We start from the raw sequence: 22,293 nt of genomic DNA, 5'->3' as shown, positions 1-22,293 counted from the left end.
TTAAAGTCAATCGCTCGTCGCTGACCGACAGAGTGGCGAACGAAATTATATTCAACTTCCATATCCGGTACGAGGTCATAGGTTATGTTTTGCAGCGCCTGAAATAAAATCAAAATCAGTGATAAATTTGCCTGATTTAGAAGAGCTCTTGGATATACATTTGAGGAAAAACTATGTGAACTTTGTTTTATACGATTGTGAACGTCTACATCTTAGTCAAAATGGTAGGCTATGCTTGCTTGATTGCATTTTGATGCCAAAAATGGATAATATTTTTTAAGCTTACCAATACTAGTCGGGATTATGCACTTTCAGTTTCTCACGCGTTTGAACGGGAATTGGATTGCGTACTTTTTCGATGTCTAGTGAGCAAATTTCTTCAATATTTTGAGAAAATGATGTCAAATTTTCTATTCTATATTGTTTGGTAATAATGTCTTTTGCCAATAGTATGTTTAAAGTTGTAATTTTGTGGTTTTGATCGCAAAGATCGGATATTTTCGTTCCCGATTCGAATTCTGAACCCTTCGCAAGGGTGCCGATTTCGGCAGAACTTTGACGATAATTTTGCCTTTTTTGACACTAAAATGCATTCGATCCTTAATTTTGTTTCAACCGAGTCTTAAATTAGCAAGCACAATAAGGTTGGTACCACTTTATATACATTGATAAAATTTTAAAGATTTTTTTTCAAGTTTCTAACTGGCGCAAATAGTTAAGTTTGTATTTCCCATTGACATCCAAAATGGGAAATACGAGTCTGATGGACATAGGAACGGCGTCCATGAGACTCAGCGAGTCTAACCAATACCAACTTCCGTCTTATTCTAGGTATGCCAGGCAAACACATTTGCTAGTCAGCTCAGCCAAATTCGCCGACAATGTCAATGCATTTTTACATAGAAATTTAAAACAAGTGCCCGAAGAAAGAAACCTACATAAATATATTTTCTATACTTCACTTGACCCAAATATATGATTTTTTATGGTGATAAGTCACAGCTCGCACATGGAATTTTAGAGGGATTTTGATAGCAGTTCCATTAAAAAAATCTGCTATCATAATGAGACTAAAGCTGAATTTATACTCAATCGCTTTTGCAGAAAAGCAATTTTTACGCATGCTCAATGTTTACTTACATTTCCAGAGCGTCAAGCCGATCAATCGATTCAAATCGCGGAGGCAAAAACGACGTCACTTTTGCAAGTTGAAGAAATCTCAACTTCCCAGCGATATCGCTTGACACGTGAATGCGTGAACCAATCATATACAACCATCTGGATCTATTATTTTGCTAATTAATTTACCTTTCTCGATTTTTAACTTTTGATGATGAATTAATTCAAAGCAATTTTATTGACAGCAGAGTCATTCCATATCAAATCACCTAATTTTCAGAAAAGGTTGGCTGGTCGGAAACAGGACGGTTCGCACCCTTTCAATTTCGGACCCGTGCACTTTCGCCCCCTTTCAATTTCGCACCCGTGCACTTTCGCCCCCTTTTTAAACCGCGTAATGTGCTGCTGTTGATTGATGATGAACGATCGATCGCTTCAACTCCCGGCGGTACAGTGGGGTGTTGTATGTGTATAGTATTGGTTGACTGTTTAGTGCAAGCAAATAGTATGTTTACACGGGATGTTGATGGACTCTCCGGTTCGATTGAATTTAATAGGTCTATATTATTACAATATATTAAATGTGCTTCGACTGAAGATTGGTATTCATTATGTTTTTGATTTGTTATTTTATTTTACTTAGGCCTGTTTTATTTTATTTCATTTTTATATTTTATTTTATTTTAGGCCTATTTATTATTTTGATATAATTATTATTATTATTATTATTATTATTATTATTATTATTATTATTATTATATTATTATTAGAATTATGCTACCTTATTAGTACTTGATTAATGGCTATATAATTTACTGTTACAATGTAAATAATTTATGGCCTATAAAATTTATATAGGGCCTAATATTGATATGGCCAAATATTTGATGGCTTATAATTTATAATTTTATCCCATCTTTATATTGCCGAATTGATCTTCTTTGACATATAACTAGAATGGGAAAAAAATATTTAGCAAATTTCTCAAAGACAAATGCGCACAAGCAAAACAAACGCCTTTTCAGGGCCACCCTACCTTCCAATAAGAGAAATGACTTTGTTCCCATTTGTCCTTTGTCGCATTTATTTATTTAATATAATAAAATAATCGTGTGTATATCTTTCTTTCGAATCTTCATTACTCTAAAGGCAAGAAATTGCATCAGAGTTCTTTTACCTTAAATTTATTCAATGAACTTTTCATTCACGCAGACTCTTTAGGCAAGAAATTGCATTAGAGTTTTATACTAGTTAAACATGTTGAAATGACTCCTTCGGCAAGAAATTGCATTGGAGATTTTCAGCTAATTAAATTAATCTTTTATATTTGACTCTTAAGGCAAGAAATTGCATTAGAGTTTTCTGGTTCATTTTATTTGTAATTTTAATCGGACTCTTTAGGCAAGAAATTGCATTAGAGTTTGGAATTTAGTTACACATTTTCTCAGAAGTTTAGTTTAGTTTATTATATCAGCATAGCATATATGTTAGAGAATTCAGATACAGCCTAGAAAGTCATGATATTTTCACCACGTTAATTAAAAATGCAATCACATATTAAAAGCCAACATGACATGAATCGACAATCTTTTCATAGTTGATTAATCAATATAATCCGCGGCTCCGCGGATACCGTCAATTAGATCAAAGCACAAAAGATGATTGACAGGTTATTGATTTTTGGCAGGCCGAGAGGGGGGCCGTTCGGAAATTAACCCCGGGCGGAATAATTATTGCACAGCCCCTTATTATCATTGTTATTATTATTATTATTCTTATTATTATCATATTATTCTTATTATCATCATATTGTATTTTTAAATTAACTTTGTTTATATTATTATCATTGTTATTATTATTATTATTACCGTACTGACGCGAGTATAGTCCCACCTTCGAGTAAAGTCCCACCCCCAAATTTTTGAAAAATTTCAGAAATTAAAAAAAAAAAAAAAAAAAAAAAAAAATTTTTTTTTTTTTTGTTGTTTATTTTTTCGGTTTTGTAGTGTCCCTGGACCTAGACCTAAATGCTAGGATCATTCATGGTTGACCTAAAAAAAAAAAAAAAAAAAAAAAAAAAATTTCAAGATGTTTTGTATTTTTAATATATGAAAATTGATCATTTGTATTCATGTTATACTCTATTAATGATTTCAAAATGCATTGAATTTGAATGCATTTTGAAATTTTTTTGAAAAAAATGTTTTTTTTTTTTTTTTTTTGAATTGAGTATAGTCCCACCCCCAATTTTGACAAATGTTCACCCAAAACGGGTGGGACTATACTCAACGGCCAGTACGGTGTATTATTATTATTATTATTATTATTATTATTATTATTATTAAATTAACTTTGTTTATATGTTTTGTGTTACTCCCCCATTGGATTTTGTGTCATACTTTTATTGTTTTTAAGTTATCCATTGCTTGTTGACACTTGTATCCTTTTGGATCCATCCTTTGGTCAGCAGTTGGAACAAATTTCCCTGTTTTTATACATATTATAATTAATAATTAAATATAAATTTATTATTATTACTATTTATTATTATTACTATTTTTATCATTGAATTCTAATTATTTCATTATTTTGGGTAAGCCTGCTGCTAAAATATATGGCCTGTAATATATTTGACTTGATAAGTGCATGCCCGACGGCCCAGTACTAAACACATACTACGCCGCATTGCCGGGAGTTCAAGCAATCGATCGTGCATCAATCAACAGCATGACAGCAGCACAATACCCGGTATAAAAAGGGGCGAAAGTGCACGGTGCGAAATAGAAAGGGGCGAAAGTGCACGGGTCCGAAATTGAAAGGGTGCGAACCGTCCAGCATTCGGCTGGTTACCCTCTCAGATTTTCTTTAAAATCACTTATATCATAGACCTATGGGTCAAATGAACACATTTCAAACGGTAGGTCTCAACTCCTTGTCGTTTCTGAGTTATGGCTTGTTGAATATTTGATGTTTTTTGACGCAATTTGTCCACTTCCCATTGAAATACACACAAAATTGTCCTAAATACCAACCCAAATTTTATTATGTGGAAAATGAGACACCATAATCAAACTCACACATATTCAAAATACTTCTATGATGTTCCTCTGTACCAGAAATCAAAGTGGTATCAAGCCATCTTCATGGTTAAATGACTGTTTGGAGATCGCATTGAAATACACAGTAATTGCCATTAATGTTCTAATTCCCAGGATGCGATTAATCGCTTTTGGCCATGTGTTTTGAGTTGGTAGATTTTTCGGCACGCTTTTTGATGCAAATATAATTGTTTGTTAATTAAACCCATAAGTACAAGAAAACTATACATTTCCTGACAGGAAATTAAACAGGGAATCCAAAAATGATCTTAGTTTCCCAGTAGGAAGATTGGTTAGGGAGGTAGTGGAAGTTGAATAGTAACATTTTCCATAAAAAATGTTCCATGTTCAGTGGGATATATTTTTTTACATATTATACCCTATGCTAAAAAGAACATCATATTTGAGTTCCTTGGCTCAAGAGCATTAAAAAATGTATACTTTTATTGTGATACCTGCTACAGGTTGGGGTGTGTGCGAACATATTTGAAACACACATTTAAGGCATTCCGAATAGGGATTTACACACAAACAGTGCAATTTAAGGCATTTTCTGTAATCAAGTCATTTGCACTAGAAATTCACTAAATTCTAGGACAGAGTTACCTTTTTTAGTTTCTAAATAATTGTTCTTAAGACATTACAATATAAAACCAATTAAAAGAATCAAATATATCAATATACCCCCATTTTTATGAAATTTTTAGTTAAATTTACATATCAATCCTCCATATCAATCCTCGGCTCCACCCAGTCAATTTTTCACTAAAATCAAAATAACTTGAGAAAGGTAAATGCAACATAAAATGTTATGGTATCAATACAAAGGTCTCATCAAAAGCTTTAAATTGATAGGTAATTTGTCTAGGTAGCTGACACCCTTGACTTAAAAATAATAATAATTAGCATAAAAAAATCTCGCACAAAAGTACTGCTCCACCCTATTGGTGTACCCAGTTTAAAACGCATGGCCTTTTTCAAAAGCGATTAATCGCATCGCTCGGCGATCGAGTATAAATTCAGCTTAAGATCTAGAAACACCCCCGAAATGCCGTTTTTGGGAATTTTGCTAGCTGAATCTTTTTGACATTGTTTGATGAAAGTCAATCTTTGACAAGATGTAACTTTGCTACGGAAAGTGCTATGAAAAAAAGGTTTTCAGTTTTGGCTTTGTTTACTCAAGGGCTTTAATTTGATATATAAAATGAAGCAGTTTGATGGCAAATTTGAATTCACCTAGCATACCTACTTATTCATCAGTCATGCACTGCCACTGATGCAGTCAAGTCAGTTCATGACTGACTCAGTGATCAGTGTCCAGTTGTATGTAGTAACTACAAATTTGGAACGTTTGAGGACTTTTTCTCAAGTTGTAACAGGTGCCATAGGAGGGTGTCTTCAGTGCTAATTGTTTTCATTAAAATGTTGCCAAATATTGACAATATAAAATAAATAATATGTATCTACCTCTCTAGGCTTGCTTGAAGAAAGTGTTTACAATGTGTTTATTAGACAATAATAACTGTGCACCATCTAATTTGTGGTCATTGTGTGAAATCGGAGGGTTTTGTTTTGGGAGGTATTTTTCCGAGGGAGCGGTATACGGTAGCTCCCGAGGAAAAATATCGAGGCCCAAAACAAAACCCGACAATTTCACACACTGACCTAAAAATAGATAGTGCAAAGTTATTATTGTCATTCATTACGGTCGTGTCTAATATTTTGAACAAATCAAAATGGCATTTTGTGTTATTTTATGCCATAAAACGCTGTTAAATATAAGGCCCTTCGCACTTGATTATTAGTTTCCTGTTTACCGCCCGCATCCAAAATTGAAAATCTCAAAATAATTAATTATTTTATTTTTATTTCTAATTTTCTCCTTTGAAATAACTTTCAACTATATAATTACTTCTACTTGCCATTTTCTGACTTTAATATATAATATCAACAATAATGATGAATGAACAAAAAGTACAACTCCACCTTCACTTATTTATAAAATCAAATATTGTTGTAAAGGTAAAGGGTAAAGGAGACGACCCTGTATAAACAGTGATCGGAGTGCCCATCTCTCTTTCATTGGCGATTGGGCCAGACTCCTCCATGTAATGTTGCTATAGGGGGATCGCTACACCTCCTCCACAGCGAGTCTGTTACCTTCCCAGCATTTAAGAATGCCGGTACCCATTTAAACACCTGGGTGGAGAGGAGTAATCGAGATAAAGTGCCTTACTCAAGGGCACAACACGATGGCGTCGCCGGGCTCGAACCCAAGAACCTTTCCGATTATGAGTCCGGGCCCGCTCCGCCGGCCACCGTGTTTTGGACTAATTGTTGTGAAATAATTAAATGCCCGCTCTAGTCAAAACGAGTCAATATTTGCTGGTAATAGTTCAAACTAAATAAAGAAACTAAAAGATAATTAATAATTAACCTCGTGTGTCTTAATCACCTCATCCCTTTTTCAAAATCTTAAACAGGAAACTAATAATCAAGTGCGAAGGCCAACCAGTTTTAATCATTGTTGTAACCTACCCTACAAAAAAAATCTACCAGGCGAATATAACATTCGCGCCGACAACAAGAGCTACCAATCACAGAAGCGCGTAGGCGTGTGCGTTATACACGCACGCGCGCAGAAGTCATTGTTGCGCGTCCGAAGTCATTGTGAGTTATTAATGACCTCACAATTAGTGCGCGGTCAAGCAATCAATTTCTTTTGATTGGATTACAGGCTTTGCGTATATTAATGAGCAGGGTTCGATTTAACTTGTGTCGTGGAGCAACATGCTCCCCATTTTGGACTACCTGCTACACAAATATCAGCTTGTATAGCAATATTTTACAATGTAAACATATGCTAATATTATAAGAACATCACCTAAATAATATTTTCGCTAAAAATTGCTATGCAAGCTTTTCAAAGTAAATCAAACCCTGTTAATGAGGTTATGAATAAATGATAACCAACCAAGAATATTTTAACATGTCTTTTCATCACAACAATTGTAGAAATAAAGTAAGGAAACAAATAAGAAAAATAACAAAAATATTTGAAAATCTCCAAAAATCGGTGAGGGTGAGGACGATATACCCTTAATTATGAACTGTGTAATTCTATTTGTATTTAATCATAATAACACAGCATTTATTTGTTCTTGCAGTCTAGGAAAAAAGGGTTAAGCCTAGATGAAAAAAGAGAGCGAATGCTGGAGCTGTTTTATGAAAGGGTAAGATTCCTAAGCATTGTGTAAGGTTCACTAGTCCTATAAGAGTTGCTAAGACTGAAATATTATTAATACCCTAGATTTACATGAGTATTTTGTGATCCTGGCATCCTCTTTTTATGACATTTTTCAGTAGATAGCCACGAAAAAAGCTTATTCCAAAAATTTCAGTTGATTCTGAGTTTGCGTTTCCGAGTTATGCATGATTATGTGTATTACTGCTGGACATAGAAAATGTATTATAATTTCGTTTTTGGGTACCATAGCTTAATTCAAATTTCACGATATTTTTGCTAAACAAATTAATCTGCAAGAAATTTTTTGTACAAATTAGCCAGAGGTTTCCAGCAGTGTTTACTCAGAGGCTGTATGTCTCAAATTTGGCCCAGTGAAAATTATATTTGGCCCACAACAATTTGCAATGCTGTATTACAATTAGTCAATTTGAGGAATTACTGAGACAAAATTGAGTCAATTTTGGGGAGAAATGCTTCATTTGGCGCACTCAATTTCCAGAGAGAGTAAACACTGGTTTCCAGTGGTATAAAAATCACAACTTTGTTTGGAGAAAAGTGGGGGGATGATGCTGTGGATCACAAAATGCCCTTTTAAGTTAACTGTCAGACCTGGGATTCCTGTCTGCCATACATGTACTCAAACAGTTAGGCTAGATCAGGATTTTAGAAAGATGTGGCATGTACTATAATTTTTGGACACCCCTGTATGTATTTTCACAAAAATAGGTGGATGTGTCGCACACAACTAAACCCCACTTCCTAAAGCTACATGCCTGATTAGGCCAAAAAAAAAAAATTGTTTGCTTGCCCTCGAATGGATTTTAAAAATTGGGTCGGTCGGAAAAAGTTTGTTTTTTTTTCTTTCCATTTCCCAGAAACAGACATGGCGAATACCGAATGCAATTAATGGTTCAAGCATTTCCGTAGCAGCAACATCACGCCATGGTCCAGCATCTGTACATGTGCTCGCCACTTGCACCTTAAACAATTGTAGCTCTTCTACATGTAGGCCTACGTTTAATGAAGTGTACAATTCTCCTACATGTAGTGTTTTCTGCTTTTCAAAACTATCATATTAATCAGCGTGTTCGGTCCCTTGCTTCACCTGTACAGCTATCGCTACTCGTGTTGTGTCCGCCATGTTTAAAGTGAAATCATATTTATACCGAGCGATTTATGCTCTTAATAAAAGTAGCCTCAACAAACATGTTGAAAAAAATAGTGCAATGTTACTTCCTAGTCGACACTGAACAAATATCATGAATCTAAATATTTATAAACAAGAAATGAATATATCTGGTACAACTGTTTTCAAATTTTATCTACTTTTACCATATTTTAACATCTGCTATATTGTATCCATTCTTGCACGATATGCACGGTTATATTTTGCCTGTAAATAAACTCATCCCTAGATGCGCCGTCCGAAATGTGCATGTGGATAGCAAATTGTATTAGAGCTTCGACGCTGAGGTGGTATACAGTGGCGGCGCCACGGGGGGGCATGGGGGGGTAAATGCCCCCCCCCAGTCAGAACTCTTGCCCCCTGTTGCCCCCCAGAAAAAACGCAAAATACCGAAAATTTCCACTTTTTACGGTAATTTTACGCAAACTTTGTTGATTTTGCCCCCCCTGAAATTCACTTTGCCCCCCTAATGCCCCCCCGAAAAAATTTCCTGGCGCCGCCACTGGTGGTATACGAAATTGCGGAACCCGACAGTCAGGTACAGCCGGACATGTAAACATGCAGGATATGGTATTTTACAACGTTTCTTTTAAATCATCGGTTTTTCAGACGAAAAATACATGCCATTTTTGGGAAATCGCAAAAAAAAAACTTTAAAAAAAAACCCCAGTTCTACGGTCGCGACTGCCGAGACGGTCGGTCGGACGAGGGCAAGCAAACAACTTTTTTTTTTTGGCCTTATGCTACATGTATTGCAGACTTTGAAATCCATATACCCCCTCCCCCTATGGAAGACATAACCGTAATCTCCCACAGAGGGGGTGTAGATTTCAAATGGAGTCAACTATTTAATCATATGAAATTAACACACCTTGTTTAAGATTTTAGGTAATTTCTTCCATAATTACATGACAGCTCTTTCCCATCGGAGTCCATTAACTCGGTTAAGTAGAGCATTGGTCCGGTAACCCAAAGGTCCCAGGTTCAAATACTGTATGGTCAGTGAATTTTTTCACTGGTTGGCATTTATGAATGTGGAGACTGCAACTGCTCAGTAACAAAAGTGGGTAATTGCAATAGCTGCCCTGTGAACATTTGGCAACTTACACACAGTATATTATACTCATCTAGCTACACATGGCAGCTATTGCACTTCCACACTTCTGGCACTGAGCAGTCGACATGTGTATTTTTTATTTCTCACAAATTGTGTTTTTGTTTTTACCACCAGAAAGAAGTTTACCAGTTGAAGGAATTGGAGAAAATTTGTCCCAAAGTGAAGGGTATTAGTAAGTAATCACTTCTAATTTCTTAGAGTTGCTCTGATTGGTTAAGGGGGCTGTTAGCTAAAAAAAATGTAAGAAAATGACTAAAATGAGCATATATGTGTAATTTGAGTTTTGCTACTTATTAAATTCAGCAGAGTCTTAGCTTTAAAATATTTTTTACCCCATTAAAATCGGATGTTGCATTGCCAAGTTTCGGCTATTTGAAGTGAACAAGGTGTCGAGAAATATGGTAACATTTGTTCGTTTCCTATTCTTATCCATGCATTTGAATTTTAATGTATTTTATTGTTTTTCAAGGTGCGATATGTGAAAGAATTACTTACAAAAATATTTACCTGGCAATTACAATCATAATTTAACATCTATTTACTTTATTATTATTTATATATACTTTATTATTAGTTTTGCTTCAACAAATTTATATTCTAGTATATTTACTATATTTCATGATTCCTCACCTGGCTATTATTAGTAATTTTTAAAATGTGTTTATTTCAAAATGGGAATTCAGCCATTATGACTTGAAACTTGGCAGAAAGGTGTATTTGAAGTGATCTAGAGAAGTACAGAGCCCTTTTTTAACAAAACCCCTCCAAATTTGAAATATGGTGATTTTTTCCCAAAAATGGCCAAAAACAAACACGGAGCAAATTTTGTGAAAAAGGGCTCTGTACTTCTCTTTATTATGCTTCAAAAAGTTAAATATTGGTGGTTTCAGACTCATTGTTGTTTTAATTTTTCTGAAAAACTTGAATAACTAAGTGTATAAAAATCCAATATGGCCGCCTTTACCATGGCAACGGTGGATGCGGCGACGAAAAAAAAATAGATTTTTGAGTTGAGAATTGTTATAGGTATACACCAGTGATGATTGTTTATCCAAAAAGTCCAAAATAGCCAAAAATGCCTTCTTAGCTAACAGCCCCCTTAAATACATGGTAATTAATCATTTATTATCAGATTAACCAATGAAAATAGAGCTTTTAAAATTTTCATAGTACTTTTAACCATAATCCCCTTCAGCCCTACTGATTATAATATCTCATATTGAAGCCCTCCTTGCAACCAATCAAAATGGCTATCAGAGGCTGATATTTTGGATAGCTTGTTTATTCTGAAAGTAGAATGGTCCAATCAACAGCCTCATCCCAAAGGCAAAAAAAAATTTTTTTGTTAACATCCTTGACCGACCGATGGGGTGCATCAAACACCCCTCATGTCAACCAATTTTCTTGTACCCAGTCTTAAAATATGCCACTTGACAAAATGATAACCTAATTTAGATTCATTCTGAACTTGTCTACCGGGTCCACCGTGCATCTAAACTTTGGGCATGGTATCCTGCACTCCGGTCTGCACTATTATATAGCACTATAGCCAAAAGGCAGCTATTCTAGTACACCGACCCTAATCTTGAAAATCTGGAAAAAAATTTTTACTGAACAAAAGAATGCCACCCAAATTTTGGAAATTAAGGGTGGGGTATGAACGTTTGGACAGTATTTATTGTGGGACATTAGAGCACATCAGACATATCGAATTGCATTCTGAATACGAGGAATGTCCTTCTGATATCAACTAATTTTGATTTTTTTAAATTCGCAATGTAATACACATTTTATGGCAAATGATTAAAAATTGATATTTTTGATATTGAACAGTACTCAAAGTAAACTTTACTTAAAGTGTATACATGTAGGTGGGATGAAAAGCCGATGATCAATTGAAAATTTTGACCTTTCGTATTGAAGATATGGATTTTTTTCCCAAAACACAAAAAATAATTAGGTCTTTTTGGGAAAAAAATCCATATCTTCAATATGAAAGGTCAAAATTTTCAATTGGTCATCGGCTTTTCCTCCCAGCTAGATACACTTTAAGAATATATCTTTAGATTTATAAAATTTACTTCGAAGACTGTTATATATACCGTATTGGTCCGAGTATAGTCCCACCCGTTTTTTAGGTGAACATTTTTCACAATTGGGGGTGGGATTATACTCAATTAAAAAAAAAAAGAAATTCGATATGTCTGATGTGCTCTCCTGTCCCACAAAAAATACTGTCGAAATGCTTAAAACGCTCATTCCAGATCCCTTAAGAGAATTTTTCTTTTCTTTCAGAAATGTTGCCATCCGGAAAAGATACTTAAAAAGTTTCTTTACACTTCTAAACTGCTTGCAAATTGTGAATGAAGTCATACAGGATCTGTAAAGATCACATCTTTATTTATTAAGTTAATTTTGGCCATGACCTTAAAAAAATGTTTGTACATGTGATCAATGGGTTGACCCACTTACTATTCCCTGAGTTTTCTATGGGCCTTCAAATGCACACACCGTAAAGATTCCATTTTGAAGGGTCTAACCCCTCATCCTAAATAAAAAGGGCCTCATCAGTTTCTTGGCAGATGCTGAAAAAATATTCTCACAAGTCACAAAATACATATGTTATTATTCTTGCAGCTTCTATGTCAGTAAAAGATGTTCTTCAGAGCCTGGTTGATGATAACATGGTAGATTCTGACAGAATTGGTACATCCAATTACTTTTGGGCCTTTCCAAGTAAAGCAAGTAACATTGTAAGTACATGTGTGATAGCAAATGGGCTATTCCAGATGAAATCCAAACACCCTATGGAAGACATAACCTTAAATCTCCCACACAGGGGTGTGGAATTCAAATGGAGTCACCCATAGGTAACCCCTGAGGTAACCTCTTTTGAAATTCACATTCCCTTTGTGGAAGATTAAGGTTGTGTCTTCTATGGGGTGTATGAATTTCAACTGCAATAGCCCAATGGATGCAACTTGTGATCCAAAGGCTGCCTTGTGTATTTTTTGTATTATTTTTTTTTTAAATATTATTTTAAGATCAGGTATTAATAATCAGGGATTTAAATCGTCCGGAAATTGCCGGAATTCCAGAAATTTGGCAATAAAAAAAATCTGGAAATTAATTTTTTTTTCATTTCCGTAATTGGAGGATGATAATTCGTCATAAAAAGAGCCAAAATTATTTTTAAGGAGGTGGGTAATACACTGCAGCGTATTACTTGCTCAAGAAACACTAGCAACAAATTTGCTCACGGATGCCCTCGCTTTAGAGAATATGCTCAAACAACGTAGTCCCCGGACAAACCCCTCTAAATGTTCCATACCATGCGCAAACCCGCGGCCACCTGTCCAAGGACCAGATGGATTTTCAGGAAATGGATATTTTGCCCATTTACATCCCTGTATAATCACTAATTCACCAATGCACGTTGGTTTGGGCCAGTCATTTGAAAAAATTAAATTAGAAGAGCACAGATGAAATCACATATAAGTTGCATTCGTTCTCAGTTCTTGTAGCAAAAATAACTATTGGCACCATCCAGATATTGAAGAAGGTGATAATATCTCAAAAGTCACTGATTTTCAGGAAAAATATATTGTCCCACCAGTGGGTTTTGCCCCCCCCCCCCACAAGTGGAATGCTATGTGCTTTATTCATGAATACTCCACCCATCTCAACAAGAAACTGAATTAGTTCAACATGGAATACAATGAATAGCCATTTAGGGGGTCAACGTTGCCTTTTTGAGGGAAGACCTAGCCTAATAAGCTACATTGCAGGCCCACATAAGCCTTAAAAAGTCACCAAGAAGGACTCGATGCTGACTTCAGCATCAATCCATGTTGTTGATTTGCAGAAATCGGTCTTGCAAAGTGTCACAAAATTGTGGACCAGCGTAACATTATAATTCGGCTTTTGAGCCTCTGAAAATGGATGAGGACTCAACATACAAGTTTTGAGGTGTTTTTTCAAAATATCAAGAGCTATCTTAAGAACCGCTGAACCAATACTAGGCTTGTTCGTACTCATTCTAATGCATTTTTTATGCTGACTCCAAATATGATCATGAAAATGTACAATTCTGAATTTTTTAATTCATAAAGAAAATTTGAAACTTGTCGTCTTCAGTTGTCACCCGCGTCTTTAGTGTTAAGGACCTAAAATATTTTGTTACAAGTATGAAAGTATGTTCGTAATCATTACAAATTCTGTTTTTACACAGCCGTGACGTACGTCACGGCTGTGTCTTTTTTCTTACAGGTTCTTTCTTCTTTGCACAGCCGCCATCGGCGCTGTGCATTGTTTTTACCGCGTTCTTCTTTCTTTCTTTCTTCTGTCAACATCATAATCAGCCATCGTAGCCACATGCTTTCAGGTATGTTGACCATACTTGGTCAGTAGAACTGCTTGGTGGTGCCACAGATGTCACATGATCAACTTCCGGTCAAATGTCATCCACTTCCGGTCAATGGCCAAAACTTGGATTTTCACTAAAAATGCTACTCCTCCCACATATTACATAGCACCGTGGCGCCACTTACACACATGCATCATCTATAGCCAGTGTCTAAAAGTTCCTCACAGAATTGGGATCAAAGGTCATTAAGGGGTCACTTCCGTAAAAGTCTGAAAAATTTGTAAAAAATATTCAAAAAATCACTGTCTTTACAAATTACATAGCAGAGAGTCGCCATTAGCACACATGCATCGCTACTAGCTAGGGTCTTTAGGATGCCTACAGTTTTGGGGTCAAAGGTCATTAAGGGGTTACTTCCGGTCAAAAACAAAAATTATCAAAAAAGTTTTTATCTCAAAATGTAAACAGACCAGAGTAATATAATCATCATACCTGAATCAGTGTTACTTGATGTATGCATGGTATTTTTTATTTTGGGGGTCAAAGGTCATTAAGGGGTCACTTCCTGTTTTTAGCTAAATAACTTCAAGAATTTTTATCTCGACAACTAAACATAGTAGAATTTTTTAATTAAAATTGGAACAATGCATTTTGTCGGTGTACATAAGGGTTTTTTTTCATTGAGGTCAAAGGTCATTAAGGGGGTCAAAAGGTCAATCATAAATTTAAAAAAAATCAAAATCCATGTATAAGTTCCGATTAAGCTGAAATTCACCAGAAATATTCCTTATGACATCCTAAGCACTATGTAATACTTATGCCGGGTCAAAGGTAATTAAGGGATCACTTCCGGTTCTCACAGACTCGGGTCATAACTCATTTGTCACTGCTGGCTGTGCATGCTCGCGGCCGCAGGCGAACGCAATCAGATCTCGTTCTTTCTTCTTTCTTTACACAGCCGTGACGTTAGTCACGGCTGTGTCTTTTTTCTTACAGGTTCTTTCTGCCGACCACTACATTTGCTCTAGCACTTACATGCTCACACCGATTTTGACCTAACTTGGTCACAACCATCATTGACCATGCCCCTACATGTCATATGAAACTCGTGGGGTCAAAGGTCACGAGGGGTCATAGGGGTCAAAACGTGATTTCAACTAAAAATGCTTCTTCTCTCACAGATTACGTAGTACAGTGACACCACTTGCACACATGCATTGTTATTATCCAGTGTCTATAGGGTCCTCACAGATTTGGGGTCAAAGGTCATTAAGGGGTCACTTCCGGTATAAAACGAAAAACCTTCAATTTTTTTTATTTGCTAAGAAAAAATAGGACAGTAACGGTATGTTCACACATAAATTGTAGTTACCCTGTGTATATGTGGTATTTTTTTATTTAGGGTCAAAGGTCATTAAGGGGCCACTTCCGTATAAAACGAAATACCTTTAAAATGCTTCTTCTCCCACAAATTACGTGAGGACAGTGACACCACTTGCACACATGCATTGTTATTACCCAGTGTCTATGGGGTCCTCACAGATTTGGGGTCAAAGGTCATTAAGGGGTCACTTCCGTATAAAACGAAAACCTTCAAAATTTCTTATTTGCTAAGAAAAACATAGGACAGTAATCGGTATGTTCACACATGAATTGTGGTTACCCAATTCATATGTGGTATTTTTTATTTCGGTCAAAGGTCATTAAGGGGTCACTTCCGGTCTGAGACGAAAAACCTTCAAAATGCCCCTTTCTGCCACAAATAACATAGCAAAGTGGTGCCACTTGCACCCATGCATTGACATTAGCCAATGTCTATGGGCGCTTTTATATTTTTAAGGTCAAAGGTCATTAAGGCGTCAAAACACGGCTGTGTTCGTGGTCTTAGACCACAGCTAAGTCTAGTTCTTCTTTCTTCTTTCTGCCGACCACTTCATTTGCTCTAGCACTTACATGCTTACACCGATTTTGACCTAACTTGGTCATAACCATCATTGACCATGCCCCTACATGTCATATGAAACTCGTGGGGTCAAAGGTCACGCAGGGGTCATAGGGGTCAAAAACGTGATTTCAACTCAAAATGCTTCTTCTCTCACAGATTACATAGGACGGTGACACCACTTGCACACATGAATTGTTATTATCCCGTGTCTATGGGGTCCTCACAGATTTGGGGTCAAAGGTCATTAAAGGGTCACTTCCGGTATAAAACGAAAAATCTTCAAAAATTTTTATTTGCTAAGAAAAACATAGGACAGTAACGGTATGTTCACACATAAATTGTAGTTACCCTGTGTATATGTGGTATTTTTTTTAAATTTAGGGTCAAAGGTCATTAAGGGCCACTTCCGTATAAAACTAAAATACCTTTAAAATGCTTCTTCTCCCACAAATTACGTAGGACGGTGGCACCACTTGCACACATGCATTGTTATTACCCAGTGTCTATGGGGTCCTCACAGATTTGGGGTCAAAGGTCATTAAGGGGTCACTTCCGTATAAAACGAAAAACCTTCAAAAATTTTTATTTGCTAAAAAACATAGGACAGTAACGATATGTTCACACATGAATTGTGGTTACCCAATTCATGTGTGGTATTTTTTTATTTTGGGTCAAAGGTCATTAAGGGGTCACTTCCGGTCTGAGACGAAAACCTTCAAAATGCCCCTTCTGCCACAAATAACATAGCAAAGTGGTGCCACGTGCACCCATACATTGACATTAGCCACTGTCTATGGGCGGCTTTATATATTTTGGGGTCAAAGGTCATTAAGGGGTCACAACACGGCTGTGTTCGTGGTCTTAGACCACAGCTAAGTCTAGTGTAAATTTGTATCCTACTGTTTTAATTCTTTTTGACAGAGAAAGCGCAAGATTGATGACCTTGAAGAGCAGCTGAAAGAAAGTGAGAAGAAACGAAGTTGCAACTGAGAGAAAAATTAAACAAGCGCCTGTTGGCAGAGAGGACTCGGTAAGTATGAAGGCAGTTTTGTCCCACATAGATCACAAGTAAAATGTGCTATTCCATTTAATAATCCACACTCCCCCTGTGGAAAATTTAGTTAATGACTTCTATAGAGGGAGTATGAGTTTTGAATACAATAGACAGTTGGGTAACTTGGAAGATGTAGGTGAAGCCATAATATAAGGGGTTACGGGTTTCAAAATGATTAACCCTGACCAATTACATTTGAAAAACATACTCCCCTGTGGAAGATATTTCCAATATCTTCCACAGGGGTGTGGCATTTTAACCGGAATAGTCCAATTTGGGTCAGAAAGAATGGTGTGACTAATCATGAGCAAAACTGGAAAATATTATGTTGGAGAAAACATGTTTGAACTATTGAAACTGATTTGTAATGGGCTGTGTGGCTGAATTTTGTGTTTTTGATGGAATTATCTCATATTGTTTTGTTACCACTTTAATTGCCTGCAAAAAATATTTCAAAAGTGCAATAGCAAATAATTCAAAGTTATCCTTTGGTATGTAAAAAACAACACTATGTAGTTTCTACAAAGAAATTGGTCCCAGAGAGTACCGACTCAGCATTTAAAAGCTGCCACAATAATAGCTGCCACAACATGACTGGCAGCTCACACAGTTACACATGTGCACAGATCTGACAGAGCAAGTGCTGTTGGCTACATGCACAAAAGTTTATTAAAATGTTCATGTCATAACTTCAAATCACTTCGAAATCCTAACCCTAACCCTATGGTTTTAACATTTTAGTATGGGTGAGGGGGTTTCCCTTGCCCCCTGCCAAGTAAGCCTCCTCCAGTGTCTACTGCTTGTGTCTCTGCTTCTTGTGTGGTCATTTCCAGGTCCCTCTGAATTTGGTCCTTCCATGATTGGTGGACGACCTGCTAGTCTTTTTATGCTGAAGCCATTTATGTAGGCTTGGTGGGGAAGCTGATGTTGAGGTATCATGAAGATATATGCCCAGCCCATTTCAAATTCACCTCCAGCAAATAAGATCCTTATATAGGGACTGGTCACAAATTACCAAGTTAATTGATAAATTACTTCATAAAAGTGTGTAATTTTTATAATGGTTAATATATTTTGTATTCCCTTCAGGTTTGTAAAGTGATGAAATTAGTATTTCTAAACACTGCAATACATTATTGTTAATTCTTTTTTTCCCCTTCAGGATAGTAGAACAGAATTACTCAAACAGCTGGCTGAAAAAGAATCCCTTAATGCTAAATTACAAGCTGATCTTGACAAATATCGAGAATGTGACCCGGAAGTATTAGAAGAGGTCAAAACACAGACAGTTATGGCTAAGGAGGCTGTCAATAGGTGGACAGGTGGGTATTATAAATGGGCTGTTCCAGTTAAAATTTATACACCCTTTGTGGAAGATATGGCCTTAATGGTGGTCTTTTAACCCTGGAATTATGGAAAGTTTGGGGTCTCATAACTTCTAAATTATTGGTCCAAAGTATAAAATATATCGAATGTCTATTCCAACTTTGAGAAATTTGCACCAAAATTGTTAGAAAATGCTCAATTTTGCCCCCAAATCATAAAAAAGCCAGATTTTCACCCAAATTTTAAATATCTTTGGTGAAGTTGATCAAAATTAAAAAAAAAAAATCAAAGATATTTTTATCTAGTTTTAAAATTAATAAAAAAACAAAACAATATGTTACAGTGACCGAAAAAAATTTAGGCCAAAATTTTTTTTTCCAAAACTAAGCATTTTTGCCCAAATTTGGCCTCACAGATGGATTCATCAAGTCATTTCCATTCTAATTTACCTTTAATATACTTTAGACCAACAATTTAGAAGTTATGAAGCCCAAAAGTTTCCATAATTCCAGGGTTAAGGCCACCCTTAGACTCTCTAATTTTTTCAGAGAGAATGAAACTGATAAATCAGAAAATATCAGAATCATCCATTTTGGACATAGTCAGTTTTGTCTTAGATGCAATGGCTTATTCCATTTGAAATCCATACACCCTATGTGTAAGACATGGGCCACACAGGGAGTGTGAATTTCAGATGGGGTTACCTAAATAGGGTACTCCATTTGAAATCTACACCCGCTGTGTGGGAGATTAAGGTCATGTCTTCCATAGGGCCAGTGGCATTGTTGACCCATTTTTTTGTGGATACCAAAAATATTTTGAGAAGTTATATTAATATCAGTCCTTCAATGCGCCAATATTTTTGTTCATTTTGAACATAAACAAGGCCAAAGGTAATAAGGACATCACAGATTGTAGTTACATTATGGGTTTCCCTGCTGGGCAACTGGCATTTTTTTTTCGTTTTGGGGCCAAAATAGATTAATTTTGGCTGAAAATGTTTAGAACATATGTTTACAAAAGTTTTTCAGATTACTTTCAGATTTGTCAGATTTTGGTTAAATTTTAGCCTCCAGAAAAAAACAACTACCAACCAACCCTACTTGAAAGGTCAGAGATAGCGTGAGCTTAAAATTCAAAGGGTGCAGTTGATTTTTTTCGGACCCTTTAAGCCTTGCAATTAACCCAAATTTCAGAGGTCCAATGAGAATTTTAAGGGGTCCAAAGTGCTGAACTTTGAAAATGGTCAAATACTTGGTCTCTTTTTTTTTTATTTTCGACAATGACGAAATTGTATTATGAGCAACTCGGCAAAGGATTTGCATATTGTAAGCTTCCTTGCATTGTAATTATAAAGGGGTCCATGCAATTTTGATCGGACCAATTGGTCAAAACCAAAAGTAAGGGGTCCCAGGATGAACAGACATGTAAGAATGCAACCCCTGGCATGCATATAACAATGCCGTTATATTAAAAATTGCATGCTTTTCTGTATTTTTCCCACAGACAACATCTTTTCAATCAAGTCGTGGTGCAAAAAGAAATTCTACATGGAGGAGAAAGTGATTGATAAACAGTTTGGAATTCCAGAGGACTTTGACTATATTGACTGAAAATGTGACACTATTTAGGCTGTTCCAGTTGAAATCCATACACTCCCTATGGAAGACAGGACTTTGAATTTCAAACGGGGTTACCTGAATGCTTGACTCCTTTTGAAATCCAAACTCTGTATGTGGGAGATTATGTCTTTTTTCCCAGTTTTGATTTGAACTTTAGCAGTCTATTGGTCACATATTCAACTGACTGATAAACAATTCACTAAGGAACAAGTATGAATGGGGGGGACAGACAAAAATCACATCATTTTCAAGGGAAAATAGATCACCAAATTATTTACAGAAAGAAGGGGCAGTAATTTTTTTAATTTGAAGGAAAAAAGGGAAATGGAAATATTTTTTGAAACTACATGTACCCCAATATTTTGAATAATTGCACGGTTAAAATCATCATTGAAAAAAAAGCAATACTGTAAAGATTCGCGTAATTGCGCATATGTGACGTGATCAAGGGAATGAGTCACATGTCGGCAATCTTAAATTAGAAATTTTTTACATCATTTTCTGGCAGATTACGAATGCCCCATTTTGATGCAAACCCCATCAAAATCCGACATCTGGTTACCGAGTTATGAGCAATTTATCAATGGCTGAAAAATATAAATAAAACAATAATAATTAAAAGAATTTGCACACTGGTTTTGCAAATATCTCAAAAACAATATTAGCGATATCTGACTCATTCCCCTTGATCATGTCACATATAGGTTCCCTTGACCTGACTGAAATTTTAGGCACAAACTAAAAGTGCCCTCCCGTAAAAATCCCACCAGAAAATAAGGACACCTACCCTTGTTGGATTTGGGATTTACCCAAGGAGCTATGTGTGTGCACCATAGGCAGATCTTAATAGTTTTGCTGGCAGTTTTATTAACAGCAATATTGCTGGGGATTATTTTACAGAATGTTCTGGTTTTTACAGATCTTAATGGTTTTTTTTCACAGAATTTCTGTTATAAAGCAGGGGCAACAGGTTCCGTAAAAATTGCAATGTTGCATTTTTTCCCCACATTGTATTTCACAAACATATTTTTAGATTTTAAAACTAAGATGAGGAATGCTTAAACCTACAAGATGATTTGTAGATATTTTGGTAAAAATAAAGTTTTGTGGCAAATACCCATTTTTGAGACATAAGCAAAAAGAAATTTTTGTGAAATATCCATGAAATTCCAATTAAAATCCTGCATAATTGCTGTTTATTTTATATATAAAAAAACCACCAAAACAAACTACCCCCACCCCCAAAAGCCATCCACATTACAGTTATGTGCACATCACATAAGAAAAACACTATGTTATCAGATAGATTTATGCAAAACAAAGGACATGGATGGTTGTCAAATTTTGCATTAGTGTTTATAATGAGCCCCTCTGTTTTACTTTAATCCCTATACACTCAGGAAACATGTTTCTATTATTTGTAAAATACTTTTTTTTACTATTGTTTAATAAAATATGTATTTGAAAGATATAACATAATTATAATAGTTCTTTGTTTATTATTGTTTTTTACATCTTGCATCAAAAGCTAACAAAGAAGACATGACAAAGATACCAAGTGACATATTAACCTTCAATCAATTGTTGGGCAGGAAAAACCTTGTATGTGCTTCTTGCCCCTGAACATGTTTAAAACAAAACTGCTAACAGGTTAGAGATTTTGCTTTAAACATGTTCAGGGGTCCGGTCAATGACACAAGGTTTTTCCTGCCCAACGACAAGGCATTATAGCCAGAAGGTCCTATCTGCAATAGCTGCCCTATAGACATTTGACAATTTCTGCATTATATCGTCAGCTGTATCACATACTGACGTATTTAATTTAATTATGTCGTATTTTCAAAACCTTGAAATGTCTGCATCACATAACGACATATTTGCCGATCACCTATACTGCGCAAGCCTAGTATATCGTATCTGCAATTTGAAGAATTTGCAGTTTCACATACTGACGTATTTGCGCTATGTATTTGCGCGACTCTGTCATTGCACGGCAAAATTGCTGTTTTGTCCTTTTCACATACTGAAGTATTTGCGCAACTGTTTCACATACTTACGTATTTGCACGACATATTTGTCATTTGAACGGCGAAATTGACATTAGTCCTTTTCACATAGTGACATATTTGATTTAATATTGATTTTTTTGCAGAATAAGTTATGCTCTGATAGTGATAAGTGATATGGTATATTTGCATTACTGTTAACCTGGT

At 35.7% G+C, this 22,293-nt stretch overlaps 1 protein-coding gene across 1 annotated transcript; it reads left to right on the top strand.

The window, feature by feature from the left end:
* The first annotated feature begins 53 nt into the window (after window positions 1-53).
* Window positions 54-21,327, top strand: LOC140146300 (meiotic nuclear division protein 1 homolog). Its single transcript, XM_072168100.1, is given in 8 exon segments — window positions 54-224; window positions 7,385-7,450; window positions 9,882-9,939; window positions 12,405-12,520; window positions 17,000-17,056; window positions 17,058-17,108; window positions 18,295-18,454; window positions 19,965-21,327. Coding segments are annotated over 8 exon segments (618 nt in total). The 5' UTR covers window positions 54-221; the 3' UTR covers window positions 20,072-21,327.
* The last annotated feature ends 966 nt before the right edge of the window (window positions 21,328-22,293 follow it).

This window comes from Amphiura filiformis, chromosome 2, assembly GCF_039555335.1.
Source record: "Amphiura filiformis chromosome 2, Afil_fr2py, whole genome shotgun sequence".
Classification (NCBI taxonomy): domain Eukaryota; kingdom Metazoa; phylum Echinodermata; class Ophiuroidea; order Amphilepidida; family Amphiuridae; genus Amphiura; species Amphiura filiformis.
The sequence above is the reverse complement of the archived record's forward strand: the minus strand, read 5'-3'. Positions and strand labels throughout refer to the sequence as shown.